Raw genomic sequence first — 15,069 nt, forward strand, 5'->3', positions numbered from 1 at the left:
GGCTATTGGTCTATATATGACATATTGACGGGACAAAGATATTATCCGCGTGTTGGTTGTTGAGCGCAGAAATTGCTGCACCAACTTTGTCGGCGCGGCAAGTTGTTGAATTCGTTTTGCCCTTGCAATTTCGATGCAAGCCATTCTTATTCTGCCCATACACGCATCATAATTTCTCAGAGTCGGCCCTGTTTTATTTCATAGGTCACCTATCCGCGCAGATCATATCAAGATCGCTGTTCCTAGATACTCGGACTTTTAAGATCTTCGGTGTAGAGCAATCAGTAGATGCGTCAGGTTGTCAGTTCATTCAAATATGTACACAAGAACAAGCAAAGAATGAGCTAGTGATTGGGAAACAAGTAAACATTGTCGACCTAATCACAGTGACTGTTGGTCTGTCCAAGGAACGTGATTCTTCACATCATCGATCAGTCGAGCAATTTCTTTAAACGAAACAGGCTTTGTGACGAACATGTCAACGCCTGCAGCATATGCCTTCATCACATGTTCATCCGAGCCCAGACCTGTCAAGGCAATGATCCTGGCTGGTGATACGGATTGTCGTTCCAACTCGAGGGCCCGAATCGCCTCTGTGGCTTCGAAGCCATCCATCACGGGCATTGACATGTCTAAGTGTGAAAGTCAGCCAAGCTATTAGGAACGGGTTGGTGCACGTAGATACAATGTGCAATATGCGAGCGACTTACCCATGAATATGAGGTGGTACCCCTCGGGCATTTTCTTGACTGCTTCAACGGCTTTTTGACCGTCTACAGCGGTATCAAAGATACTTGGATGACGCCGAGCGACTAGCTTCTGAAGTAGCGCCATGTTGATGGGGTTGTCTTCAACTAGAAGAATGCGAAGCCCTTCAGATCCGTCGATAGTTTGAACCGTCCTGTCAACCAAAAGGTCTTTGGTTTCTGGAAGTGGTTGGCTTTGTGGCTGCGTAAGATTCGTCCCGAGAGAGGTGGAGAGAGAGGAGAGTGTTTCGGTGTTCGTGTTCGGTTGGATTTGGGTCGCGAGTGGCAGTGTAGCAGTCGCCAGAGGTAGGACTGGGCTGGTTTGTTGATCACCAAATTCTGGGCAATCATTTTGGGGCTTTTCATCAAAGACTTGTGAAGATGATTTGACTGGTGTTCCTTGTAGACAATGTTGGATTGCCCGTGCTAGTTTATGGGGTCCACACGGAAGATGCAGCAATTCGACACGCTCGCATAGTAGTTCCAAGTTCTGGATGATAGCCTGCGATGGATGCGCATTCCGACATAGAACTAGAACTTTAGGTAATGGTGCTGAATGCATGCGCGGAATTTGGGTTTCATCCATGACAATGAGATCTACGTGGACGTTCGGGGTCCAAGGTTGAAGTTCTACACCATACCATTCTGTCAAGTAGTTTGTGATGGCGCGGGTGGAAGGAAGAACTTTCGATGAAGTGTCCTCAAAGGGAAGAAAGGATACTGCCTTTCCTTTGATCTCACGTTTCAGAGACTGAAGGTCATCGAACGTGGACTGAATAGAAGGCTCTTGAGTAATACTATAATCCTTTTCACGTTCACTTCTGGGGCATGTGAGCGGTATTGAAATCTCGGCAGTGGTTCCTATGCCCAGTTGGCTCTTGATTTTGATGTTGCCACCAAGGTATCGGAGGATATTTTGAACGATAGACATCCCGAGTCCAGTGCCCGGTGCTAAAGGGTCCTCTTGCGAAAAAGGAGTAAAGAGGTCGGAGCGGAGGTATTCGCTTGAAATGCCCCTTCCAGTGTCTGAGACCGTCAAAAGAAGCGCGTTGGAGTGGTCAATTTTCGAGTTCACGGGGCCCTTTTGAATCTCAAGACGGACAGAAACGGATCCCTCCTGGGTGTACTTGAGCGCGTTGTTGAATATGTTCATGACTATACGCCGCAAAGCCCCTCGGTCTAAGACAAAGAGCCAGTCACCAGGGGCCACGTCAATGGAGACATCGACGTGCTTGATAGGAGCAGAGTTTGAATCGTCAAAAAGTCCTCCTTTGTAGTGGGTTGCCCCAAAAGCAATACTTTCGATAACCTCTTCAATGACTGCCACAATGTTGGTATTCTTTAGAATGTGTAGAGACTCAGGCAATGCATATGATTTTGCCACACCCCGGTCCTCATATAAGCGAAGAGTGTGGTGTCGTCGCTTCTTTTGAAACGAGTTGATCTTCGTGAAATCCAAAATCTGCTCGAACGTATCCAGAAGTGTTTGACTGCAGGCACGAATGGTATCAAGGAGGGACTTGGGGAGCTCGGAACCGACTTGTTCAGCAAGGAATTCGCTCGCAGCTAGAATTCCGTGTAGCGGACTTCGAAGCTCATGTCTACCGAAAGATGCGATTAGTGTTTAATTTCGACTGACTTCAACGCAACATCCTTGGCAGGGCATCGAGAAGAAAGGTCCCTGGAAATAACCCACGAGATGTTGCTGATAAAATCTGCCTTCTTCTTGTCCGATTCTTGACTTTGGATACGACTATGCTCCACCATCAGTGAAGAACCAAATCCGAGAACACCACCTAGCTCGACGTGAGCACTGAAGATGCGAGTTTCAGCCGAGCTCCAGCAAAAGCAGCCACCAAACCACTGTGACTTGACTGAATCCCACAAAGGCGTAAATACGATACGAGTAGCATCAGGGAAGTATTTCCTCAAAGTTCGAAGATCGCTTTCCCGTAATACACCCTGGAGTTGTGGCTGGGACATGCTGGGACTCTGGGAATAGGGGTTTAGATCATCGCCTTCGCTTTCTGAGTTGCTTGCATCATCATCATCCGATGAAAAGACAGATCCATCTTCATGGAAATACCAGATGGCGCCTTTGCTAAACCTGCGTAACAGACGCTTTAGGAATCCCCGATCCATTTGAGTTATCGGCAAGGAATTCGGCTGATCTTGAGGACCGATCATATCATTGTGTTTCCTCGATAAGGCGCAGATTTTGGCCAGGGGCCGAGAGTCAGCCGGCGCATCTCTTGAGTCTTCGTCGAGATCTAACCCGGGAGTGGCATTGCTATCGAATATTACGACCCCGCCATCTTCTCCAAGGTCCAGGCTCTTTCGCATGATTTGTGCCGCGCGTTGAAATGTTAATCCGTTCTCGATGGTTGAATAATCTATTGAAGCATTGACCGGTTGAAAGGATGGATTCTGATCGCGGTGGCTAGTTAATGTAGCATCCGAAGCAACCATAGGGCTACCTTCTGCTTGTGCTTTATTTCTTTCAGCTTTCTTCAATCTTTGCGTATTACCGCTTTCGGGTGTTTCGGTCGGGATTGTGAGAGGACTGGGTGTGTGTAATTGATCTAGCCCCGATGAGCTTGAGGGTCTCGAAAGAGGTTCTTTGATGGGATCAATACCGTCCCCTCCTTGGACAAACGTATTTAGGCCAGTTAGCAGGTTTGCTAACCGCCCGCTCTCTAGTGATTGACGAGATGTCTCCAGATATTCCATGACTGCAGCCCCAATGACACTAAGTGTCTCTTTGTGAAGCTCGCTGAGGTGTAGATTTGGCCGCGGATCGATGACATAGAGGCTACCGATATTGATGCCACTAGTAGTTGTCAGAGGAGTACCGGCGTAGTATCGAAAGTGCGGGGCACCGGCGACGCAGGGTATGTTGCAAAAGGTTAGATGTTCTTTCAAATCTTCGACAATGAAGTAACGATGTCTTTCTTCCGCAGTCGGGTGCAGTGCAATAGTTGCCTAGTGTTATCCGGACTTGGTCAGTTCAACTAATTATTGCGATTCTTTACATGATCTGCACAAATTTTTTTACCTCACACAAAGTGCCTGCGAGAGGACCATTTGAACAACCCATCCACAAGCTATCGCCGTCATTGTCGCAAACGCTGTTGTCGGCCAAATGCAAAGACCGTGTTGCTTCTGCGACCACATACAGTGTTTCCCGACCGATCAAGCTAAAATTAAATCAGCTGCTGATCTCTTTTGGGGCCGAAAGGCTGATACCTGATGATTGCGCGTTGGACTCCCAACTTCAGCGCTGCGAGTTGAGCCAGAGAGGTCAGAACGAGGTTAGGGCTCGCCTTATATGGCAGTTGGCTGAATTTCGAAATATGGGGGAGGAGGGCTGGATTGTCGGGTTGGAAATAGTTGAATAGTTCTCGGGCGCGACGAGCGTTGTCATGGCTCTCCGGCAATAAATCCATGGCACACCCCCTTTCCGACCCCTACTAGTTCTACCTTCTTATCCTAGGGGTTTTGGGCAACTGGAAAGTCAAGAATATTATGGGGAAGGAGAGAAGACTAGAAGGTTGAAAATTCCCTTTCATTGGATTCCCTGTTCGATTTTGTTGCGTCATAAAATCTCCACAGGTGGACCCCAACTGTCGGATCTTCGATCAAATGCTCCGTACAACATAGATTCCGAAGAGAAGCTTTGAAGTGCTTCTTTTTACGCAATATCGGCAGACAAGTCCGGACACCAAACGCACCTAGGTGAGAACTGTCACCTACTCAACTGGGGGGGGGGGCTGACCACTCTACCATGGGGCAAAAGGGGAAAAATTCATCCCTCACGAATTGGAACTGTTAGAGATACTAGAGATCTACGATGAATGTAGATGTAACTGGAAATCTCTTGATGCGTTTTGAGAGAGAGAAACTATCTACATGCTATGACTGAGACTAAGTACTGGGAGTAAACAGTGGTGGTCACGTGACCTTCCAACACCCCCCACGACTAGCACTATTAGTCGACAGCATAGTTTAAACAACCCCAATTCTCCATGTAAAAAACCAGTTTTTGACCTTCATTAACCCCCCATTTGTAGTATGCAAACCGTAAATTATCCATTCAGCGCGTTTTTATAGACCGTGAGGCCCATTTGGATGATCCAGCGCTTGAATAGCGTTTTGCCAAGGGGTTTTGTCAGTCCATCCGCTGCCATATCAGCAGTCGGGATCTTGACGAAAGCCACGAGCAAAAAGCCGTGCCTTGTAGGTACCGTCATGCTTAACTTTGAACACCCATCGGAGGGTAAGAGGTTTCTTCTTGCTCTTAGTCCTGGACATCACTCTCCAGGTGCCGTTAACAAGATGACGATGTAGTTCTTTGTGAGCAGCGACTAGCCATTTGTCTTTCTCGACACAGGACATAGCTTGTTACCAACTGTTAGGTTCAAAGCCTATGTCTTTAGGCGTCAGTTTGGATACAGCGTACTGCTCATTCGAGGTAGCATTTGCGAAAAGACTGATTAGGATCTCTGGCTGTTCAGCGAGCAACCGAAGAACATTGGAATCAAAGAATGACTTGCTAGCCAGGCTTTCAATGTAAGCTCTGCTAGGTTTCTTGATCCGTGTTGATCGTCGTAACTGGCCAGTTTCTGGCTGAATGGGCTGAATGGGTTGAACATAGCTTTGATCTCGACTCCTGTCATCCGGTACCGGATCTAGGCGAGAGAAATTATGTTCAAAAGTTACTTGATCATGCTGTAATGGTGATTGATCATGATCCTCGTCATCTTGCAGAGGATCTTCCTGAGATAGATCAATGGTTGTTTCCAGGGGAATGTCCATATTAACAACCTGTCGGGAAACAGGCTGTGGTTCGACGAGAACCCCTCGCCCACCTGCTTCAAAGTGGGCACCAGTATCCACCCTTTGTTCCACCACACACCTGCCAAAACTGCCCGCCATTTCATCATTTGACCATGCAAGATCTTCTTCAAAGAGCGCGGGATTCGACGGGTCGAGAGCATTCGGAGCCCTCGTTTGATCCTCGGGATCATCTTCGACCGTAGGAGAGGGTGGGGAGGTAGATCGTATGTTAAACGGATTCTCGAGGTGAGGCCGTAGGAAATCGATTGGGATATGACGATCCTGCGAATCATGTTCATGTTCTTGGTTCATGCCTGTAATATTAAGATCATAGGCAGGGTCAGGCAGACTTGCCGGAGAAGGATTCTCATTGAAAATGACGTTCTGTGAACGTTCAATCTTCTTGGTACGGACGTTGTAGACCACATAGTTGTCTCCTTCGTCGTACGCGAGCAGCCTTGCCTCCTCCATGTGAGGATCTAGCTTTGTATTTCGCTTCTCTTTTGGGATGAGAAACCAGCATTGACAACCGAGAGCACGAAGGTTTGAGAGATTTGGCTTCTTGCCGAACAAGGCTTCGTAAGGACATGCCAATCTTCGACGCGTAGAGGCGATTCATGGTGTAATTGATTCCACCAAGAAGAAGTCCCCAAAGATATTTTGGAAGCTGATACTCGGCCATAACAGCGACTAACGGCTCAACAAGATGACGATTTTTGATCTCGGCGACACCATTCAGTTGCTTGGTGTAGGGAGGAGTTGGATCCCATACCGTTCCCTTGCTAGCAAGGTAAGCAGCAAGTGGTTTATGCTCTGGAGCATCATCGCCGTGACCTTCTTGATGACGTAGTTAAACTGAGTCTTCAAATAGGTCTCCAATTGTATGTAGACCTCGGTGACTTGAGATCGTGATTTTAGTAGAAACAGCCATGTAAATCGGGTTGCATCATCCGTAAACGTCACGAAATAATGCTCACCTCCGTGAGACGCGATAGAGATCGGTCCCCAGACGTCTAGATGAATGAACTCGCCAGGCTTTGATCTAATAGATCGTTCTTTGCCAAAAGGTAATGCGTGGCCCTTACCCTTAATGCAAGGACACAAGGAAAGGTGACGCCGGCGCCTTTCTTTAGCTTGACGCCGTCAGCAAATATCTCCATCTTTCGTACACGCTCCTCGCCGGCGTGACAAGCTCGACGATGTGCCAGATCGATGGAGATAGGTATGATCTCTCTCTGTGTAGCAAAGACAGAGTTTGGAGAGCCAGTAACAAGATTACAGTCAATCATATGATCAATCTTGTCAATGCCAGCGCAGTTCAACCAGTAATGTTCTCCTTCACAGGTAGCAAAACCAATGGTAGACTCTGGGCCATAGAAATCTTGATGTTTGAATGTCATCATGCCATTCTTTGTCCATGTGCCAATGTCTGCCTTGTCGAGAGCAGACATAGAGATCAAGCTGGAGCGAAGATCTGGCGCAAGCCACACTTTCTGGAGAGTGAGAGGGGCCATTTTTCCTGATGAATCTTGATCCAGCAGGTGTAGGATTACATCTCCATATCCCTCAGTGTAGAAGACATCCCCAGTGGCTGTCGAAACAGGCAATACACACCGTCTAAAGTTGACAAAGACAGATCTGTGGGGAGTCATATGTGTGCTAGTACCGGAATCGATCATCCAGCGGGTAACATCATTGTTGTCGTTAGCCAATAGGCCTTCCTTCGACACAATATGGGAACCATGAACTGCATTTGCCTGGATACCGCAAAGAGCACATTCGTAAAGAGATTGTTATACCGCGCTAAGGGATCCCCCGATGGAGGGCCTTTTTGCGGTACGGTGGGGTAGGATGCTGGCGCAAAGATTGCATTCGCTCCCTGGCGAGGCTGTTGTTGCGGTAGAGAAAGGATCCGACCTTGGTTGTCAACCTGGCCTATGATTTGGCCTGGTTGAGGGACTGCAACCTGTTGAAAAAGAGGTTGCTGCTGAGGTTGTTGAATGGTCGTGGCGTTTGCCGAATTCTTTAGCAAGGGACACTTGTTGGAGTAATGATTTCCAAGAGTCCCATGATGTCTGCAAAGGATGACGTTCTCTTCTTTGACGAAGTCGGTCTTCTTCTTCGAGGGTTTGTCCTTGTTGTTATTATTATTCGATGAGTTATTCGAATTGGATTGCTTGTCATTGCCTCCTTTCTTCGTGTCTTTCTTCTTGTCATTGTGCGACGATGACGAGGTTTGAACAGTAGTCGAGTTTGCATTGTAGGAAGAATTCATAGACCGGTTATGGATGTCTACCTCGAGGAATTCGGCGTAGACTTGGTCCATGAGATTGACATCCTTCTCATCAACCCTAAGGTTCTGGAGAAAGGCATAACACTTGGGGTTTTCATTAATGGCTTTCTTGAACTGGCATAGTACATATACCGAGTTTATCTTGCCATCAATAGATGTGAGATCACGAAGAGTTTCCTGGAACTTGCGTACAAACTCACTAGCAGTTCCATTCTTAAAGCGAAGATCAGTCCACTTGGTATAGCGGGCGAATGAATGTTGATGGGATGTAACAGCGTACGTCGCACGCAGTTTCTTAAATGAGTCCCGTACATCAGTGTTTTGAGCGATATGAGAAAAAGGCTCTGGAGAGAGAGTGCCTCTTAGTAAGAGATTCGCTCTCGAATTGCACAGATCCCAGTTGTACATTTCAAGTTATACTCTTTTCGGAGTACAATGTTTGACTCGATGACTTGCTTCACACGATCACGAATTTCAGCAACAGAGATGACAACTGTTGTAGTATGATCACCTGCAAGATCCTGAGCTTCTTCAATAAGAAGATTGCGAACAGCTTCAGGACTGGAGTCCTGATACTCGGGATCTTTGGGATTGGGATCCCATTAGAAATCATGTATGTGTAGTAACGGTTGTTAGCTGCAAGAGCTATGTAGAGAGCGGTTTCCCAGTCTCTGAAGTTGGATTGTCCCTTCAATTTTGGGACGGCAGATGAGATGTCAATCTCATGGCTGTTGATGGTAAAGTCCTCAATATTGTATGAGGCCTGCATGACGTCTTCTTCCGTACCGATGTGCTCGTCAAGAGAGGTATGTGATTGGCTCGCTACAGCGGGTAGCGAGTGGAATGTGGGGTTCGACGGTCCGATTTTCGGGTTGTCGAGGGTTGTCGGCGACGTGATTTGACGGCGACGAGGTAGGATCCACCTACAATGGATGAAGATCCCAAGGGGTAGGCGAGGTGTTAATCTCGTCCAATAGGGTGATGAAAACTCTGGTTTGTGGGGTCAAAACGAGACCACAGAGGTTCCACAGTGGGGTGGTGCGACGCAGTACACCAATGGGAGGAAAACCAGGGTTTCGAGTCTGTACAGTTACAACAGTCTACCCTATAAAGATTCACCACCTCCACAGTGGCGTACTAGCGTATAAATTAGCATAGTATTTAATATGGTATTTTACAAATTGATACTACAGTATTCTTTTAAAAAACAGAGTTCTCAACCTTTCAACTCTCCATTTCTCTCACACACAACATACAACAATTTCTCATATACAATGCCACTACTACATACAACACTTAGTACTTAGCAGCACCCCCCTGAGCATCAATAACCGCCTGGCACCGAGCAGGCATACTCTCAATCAGTCCATTCAAGAAATCCTCCGGTACAGCATCCCCAGCATCACGAACAACCCCTCGGAGTGTAGTAGGCGTCATATATTGATCTCCATACTTCTCCTCTATCCAATCCTTCATCCAATTCCATACAGATTCAATAGGGTTCAAATCCGGTGAAAATGCAGGCCACGCCATTATACAAACACCAAGCTCCTCAAAGTATTCAATTGTTTCTTTAGCAGAATGCCCAGGCGCATTATCTTGCATAACAATTGGGTTTCGATCCTTTCGAAGGCGAAAAAACACCTCCATTAAAGGAGCAATGTGCGAGACATAGCCTTCGGCATCAATCCAGCCCCATTCCTTCTCCCAAAAGAGGGACGGGCCTTTTTCAAGGCCTAAAAACGAAGCCCAAAACATCCATCCTCCACATTTCCGGCGTCGAGGTCGAAGGCAGTCAGGGTGCCTTTCTTCATCAGCTCGCCGAGTCACTCGTACCTTGCGGTGGTATCCAGGGGTTACCCAGGTCTCATCAGTCCAGATTATTCGACACCAATCATCACGAGTCCAGTTAACGTGAGCTCGTGCCCAAGTGAGGCGTTCAAGGAGATTCTTCTCCTTTATATCAGGTCGACCAAGCGCAACACGCCGGTTATATCCCCTACTAGCCAAGGTTCGTCGAAGTGTATCAACAGAGATATTAAGAGATGGAATATTAATTAACTTCTCGTACGAAAGCCGGCGATTGATCTCATTTGTAGTGATAAAAGTAATAATATCATCCACTTCACTCCTTATCAATTTTGGGACTCGACCCGGGGGCTTACGAGGCGTAGGAGTACCTCGTGCAATCGCCCAGCGTACTTGGTTCCGGGTGATACCAAGATAATCTGCAATTCTTTGTTTCGACCAGTCAATACTATCCAAAGTAAGCACTTGGATAGCAGTATCTCGCTCTAGCCAGTTCCAACGTTGTAATTTCCTGTCAAGATTACCCATCGGAAAGGGCTCACAAGGCATGGCAGAAGCAGCGGAATTGGTGGTATCGGCGGTAAAGGACTCGGTATCGGAATCCGGTGGTTCGGGTGGGGGGCTTGGGGTACGAGGGACCTCTTCAATAGGGAGCTCAGGGTATTCCATAGTGAATTGAATTGAATTGTATGGTAGAGAGGGTAGTTGAAGAAGGAAGAATTCAAGAGCAAAGCAATACATGGTGAATACAGAGTGCTAAATTTCACTAGGACTAAATTTTGCAGATCTCTACACCGCCACTGTGGAGGTGGTGAATCTTTATAGGGTAGACTGTTGTATCTAGAGGACTCGAAAGCGCGAGGCTCATAACCTGTTAGAGATACTAGAGATCTACGATGAATGTAGATGTAACTGGAAATCTCTTGATGCGTTGAGAGAGAGAGAAACTATCTACATGCTATGACTGAGACTAAGTACTGGGAGCAAACAGTGGTGGTCACGTGACCTTCCAACAAGTATACTCGTAAAGGATCAATGTTTACCACTTGATTATTTCTATACCTATTCTCGGTATACCTAGGAGAATTTAACCCCTAATGGCTAAAGTGATCCCCAAACCCGAAGTTCAGAATTGGAGATCTAATAATAACGATGAAAGAGTTGACCATCTCTATTCCAGCCACCCGTGAGCGACCACCGGGGGGATGGATACGCGTACGGGTAATGATTTGCTTCCGCTTCGCTCAGCAAATCTAGTCCGCTTTGAATAAGGCCTAAGGAACGACCTACAGCTAGGTTAGCGCGAGGGGCCAGGATAAAAGAAAATCGGCTACATTCAGTTTCTCCATGCCAGAAGGACCCTCTTAATATACTCACCCACGCTGCTTAGGGTCAGTATGATCGCAATAAAGCGGTGGACATCGAGAAGCCGGGCGGATGGTGGATGAGTTTCGTAATGAGCACTAAGGGTTAGCGAGCCGAGTGTCATGCAAAAAAGGGCTCCGATCGATCGAGTCAATTCTATACCGGTGTTGAATAGCGGTGCGTTCGAACCCAATCTGACAATCGCCGAAAGACTGGTGGTGGTCCAGTGCTAACGTAATGCAAGGGCATGTTTAGGGCTGAGACTTTTTTTGACTACATCTTACTCATGCCTGCAGCAGAGACAGGGCGAAGAAAGAATATGGGGTCGTTAACCATCTTTGATATGGGCAGAGAGCACAGAGGCCTAGAAACAATAGGACTAAGAGCTTGAGGATCTCACTGGCTATAGTTATACGAAGCCAACTGTATGTCTGTTCTCCGATTTATGCACAGGTCTTTTAGGTGTTCAAAATCTGTAGACATGTTCATGATGGCATTTGGCGAGAAGCGCATCCATTAGCAATTGGATCACCAACCATGTAACATCGGCCCAACTCTCGCACAATCGTAGGAGGCAATGAAGAGACAGGGCAAAGAAAGAAGAGGATGAGTGGAGAGACATAACTACCAAAAACGTTGTTGATAGCCGAACATCTCATTCCAATGTGTAGTCAACTTTTGCCGGAAGAGCAAACATATCACAAAGATGCGTGTGACGTGCTGCTGCTTTGAATCTCTTGCATAATCACTCTCCTGGTGTCTTCATCTGCGGAATGCATCACTGTTTGACGTTATCAAAGAAGGCTGTCAGGATCTCTTTCGCCTTTGCCCTAACAGCTTCGAGTACATAGATTGGCGACACAGGTATATAGCCCGGTTCAGGAGCGAGATCAGCAGACATGGTCGAATACCTAGGTGCAGGGAGTGAGCAGCTGTAACAAAGACGTAACCGAGAAGGAACTGGTCGTCGAAGGTCTCGAAGGGGGTGATGGCATTCCACTTGAACTACAAACCGCCTTCCCCTTGCCGCCAGCCCCCCCCCCCCCCCCCCCCACACCTCAAACCCATAAACTCCGCACAAATTGCAACGGTCGGGCACGCAAATATTTTCGTGGTGACTGACCCACCCGATCGTCAATCTTACAATGACGTAGATCGATATTTCTTGTTTATTTCCCTTTTCACTTTGGGATCTTACAGGACCTTGTTTAGTTTTTTTTTAAATAGATCGAACGTCATAGTGTCAAAACTTGTCAACTAAAATCTTATAAACTCCCAGTTGTACTAAATTTCCCTACCAACTGGTATTGTTACTTTGCGAGCGTTTTGTTCAGAGCTAGAACTGTCCTATGATTTGGGACCTACTGGGAAACTATGAGATACATTCCTGTATATGCCCTTGTACAGGCCTCACTTGTCGCAATTGCTTCTACTTCCCCGGCTCCAACTGCTTTCGTCGGCAATGTTAGCCCGCCCGACCCTTTCATTACACCTTCCCCCGTCGAGCATAATCCCTCTCCCATCGTTGGCCGCAACATCTTGAGCGACGTTGAATCGGATGTGGGCAATGTTCTTTCGGGCCTTGGGTCTGGCCTTCCTTCGTGGGTCGCATCTGGAGTGCCCAACTTCTTCCAGGGTTTCCCGACTGGAGACGCAGTTGTGAGCTCCCTCGGATTGGACAGCTCCAAATTGAAAGCATTACCAACCAATGTGTTGAACATCGACCCATATGCCAACTGGACCAGCTCCGGCTGGAACGTTCGCTTTCATGGAAATGTCTACAAGCAACCCAACACGTCTGTCTCAAAGTTGAACGATCTGGCCGATATCTTCCTCGTCAACACTAGCATCTCGGACCTTCCCAAATCCCAGCAAACTCAGGCACGTAATCTCACTGCCGAGATATTTGTTGTACAGCAGCCAAAGGTTGCCGTGAATAAGATCCACCTCAAGCCTGCAGCGAGTCAAGGATCCAGTGGACAGCCAGGCGGCGGTGGATCATCCAACACAACAGGCGGTACGCAAGATATCACTCTGCCATACAACACAACTGTCGAAGGGGATTTTGACACCTTTGTGTTGATTGAAAGTAATGGCCTTACGGCGGGAAATGAAACCTCCGCAATCCAGAGACTAGACACTCATGTCGAGGGCGCAAGTATCGGAAATTCTACGGCGTATCTTGTGCCCCCAACAGGGCTCACCATCATTTCTGACATTGATGACATTTTGCGTGTCACCAAGATCTACCAACCAGAGCAAGGATTACTCAATTCTTTCGCTCGTCCATTTACAGCTTGGGAGAAGATGCCAGAGATTTACCGCAACTGGTCCACTAGCCTACCCGATACGCATTTCCACTACCTTGTAAGAACCCTTTCCTCCCCTCCCCCCCCTCCCCAGTCTTCATGTCTTGTGCAACAGACTAACAGGTCCTTCAGACCACCACCCCCGAGCAAGTTACCAGAAACTATATGGAGTTCATCTACACGAACTACCCAGGCGGATCCTTCGACACCCGCCCTCTCAACTTTAGCGACGTCTCTGCTACTCTGTCGATCCGCATGTTCTTATTGCAAAAGATATTCGAAACATTCCCAAAGCGGAAGTTTGTCCTGGTGGCAGACACCAGCAACAGCGACGTCATGCGCGACTACCCAAAACTGGCCACCGACTTCCCCAATCAAGTCCAGTGCATCTTCCTCCGCAATACCTCCGCAACCGATCCAGGTGACAAATTACCATACGACACGTCCGGATTCAAGGGCATAAAACAGTCAAAGTACATGTTTTTCCTGAACTCGGCTGACCTGACCAACTTGGACATCGCAAATGGACAGTGCTACAACCAGTCGATTCCGCAGAACCTGACCTTCGGATACCAGGGACTGCCATTGGGACTAGGGGCTACTCCTACTTCAGTCAATGGGTCAGCTAACCACACCGGAGCTGCTAGCGGACTTGTAACTAAGGACTCGGCTGGTGCACAGGGCCTAATGGCACTGGTCGCAGCAATTTTGACAGCCACTTTTATGTTGTTATAGAAATATGCAGATACAAGTTAATGCACGAACCGAATGGATGATTTAAGGCACATCCTTCGTGATCTACGTACCAACTTCCTTCCATTCACGACATTGGCATTGATGATGTGCAGCTCATCACCATATTTATCTATTGAGCTGGCCTAGACGGGCGGGTTTGGGGCCGGATTGATGTACGATGCCAACGCAATCTGGCCGGGAAGTGGGCATATCAAATTAGTTCTTCTTTGACGTAAGCTGCCAGTGATACGTCCGGCCGCCTGAACTTGAAATCCTGGAGCCCGATTAAGGATAGCGAGGGTATGAGTCAAAGGAGTGAGGTGATGATTATATGCTTTTAGGGCTGGGGGTGGCACACACGCCTACATCGATTTATCTCTTATGTGTTGGCGAAACATCCTCGTTTGTCGCGATGTGCTCAACGCTTTTCTTGGCCATCTGGGAAGCCATCTTGAATTTCTACAGAAGATACAGCAGTAGAAGCAGTAGTAGTATCGTAGACGAAAGCCTGTTCTAAGAGCCTGGCTTGTGGACTTCCTAAATAGACAAATTGCGCTAATTCGGTTTGTGGAGCCCTCAAGGGTTCATTGACGAGCTGATGCATTGTTGTTCGATGACCGGTCGTAAGTTTCACCGCATTCTGAAATTTGCCGTCCTACTTCTGGCTGATGGTTCGCATCATACGTCAAATGACTACTGGTTATGTAGCAACACATGGTTGAAACCCCCGGGAAATCTACGGACCACCAACGGAACATGTTGCGATTAGTCAGATTGACTAGTGAAGTCTCTGTTCGAGTCCATTTTAGTCGATTAGGAGTTGTGGATTTTCACTGATCATGCCACACCTTGTTGTCCACCTACAACATGGTTATCTGTCACCGTGCTGAACGTCGTTCATGGACAATCTCTTATCTGATGGCCAAGCTTTTGCTTCCTTCAATTTGAACTCTCCTTTTGTGTGTCTTCACGAAGC

The 15,069-nt window shown here is 47.5% G+C and overlaps 4 protein-coding genes across 4 annotated transcripts; 1 reads left to right on the forward strand and 3 right to left on the reverse strand.

Annotated features, from left to right (window-relative positions):
- Positions 1-381: 381 nt before the first annotated feature.
- On the reverse strand, positions 382-4,192 carry Pdw03_6897 (CheY-like superfamily; the record flags this gene model as incomplete). The annotated part of the gene is made up of 6 exons (XM_066101487.1): positions 382-632; positions 711-2,347; positions 2,443-3,328; positions 3,383-3,728; positions 3,802-3,943; positions 3,993-4,192. The coding sequence occupies 6 exons, from the start codon at positions 4,190-4,192 to the stop codon at positions 382-384; spliced, it is 3,462 nt and encodes a 1,153-aa protein (XP_065956570.1).
- A 955-nt stretch (positions 4,193-5,147) lies between these two features.
- On the reverse strand, positions 5,148-5,894 carry Pdw03_6898 (Retrovirus-related Pol polyprotein from transposon TNT 1-94; the record flags this gene model as incomplete). The annotated part of the gene is made up of 1 exon (XM_066101488.1): positions 5,148-5,894. The coding sequence occupies one exon, from the start codon at positions 5,892-5,894 to the stop codon at positions 5,148-5,150; it is 747 nt and encodes a 248-aa protein (XP_065956571.1).
- Positions 5,895-6,541: 647 nt separating this feature from the next.
- Positions 6,542-8,644, reverse strand: Pdw03_6899 (uncharacterized protein; the record flags this gene model as incomplete). Its single annotated transcript, XM_066101489.1, has 4 exons — positions 6,542-6,595; positions 6,668-7,220; positions 7,382-8,169; positions 8,387-8,644. The coding sequence occupies 4 exons, from the start codon at positions 8,642-8,644 to the stop codon at positions 6,542-6,544; spliced, it is 1,653 nt and encodes a 550-aa protein (XP_065956572.1).
- A 3,779-nt stretch (positions 8,645-12,423) lies between these two features.
- Positions 12,424-14,093, forward strand: Pdw03_6900 (rhamnolipids biosynthesis 3-oxoacyl-acyl-carrier-protein reductase; the record flags this gene model as incomplete). The annotated part of the gene is made up of 2 exons (XM_014678952.1): positions 12,424-13,416; positions 13,491-14,093. The coding sequence occupies 2 exons, from the start codon at positions 12,424-12,426 to the stop codon at positions 14,091-14,093; spliced, it is 1,596 nt and encodes a 531-aa protein (XP_014534438.1).
- Between the last annotated feature and the right edge of the window lie 976 nt (positions 14,094-15,069).

This window comes from Penicillium digitatum, chromosome 2 (genome assembly GCF_016767815.1).
Source record: "Penicillium digitatum chromosome 2, complete sequence".
NCBI lineage: Eukaryota > Fungi > Ascomycota > Eurotiomycetes > Eurotiales > Aspergillaceae > Penicillium > Penicillium digitatum.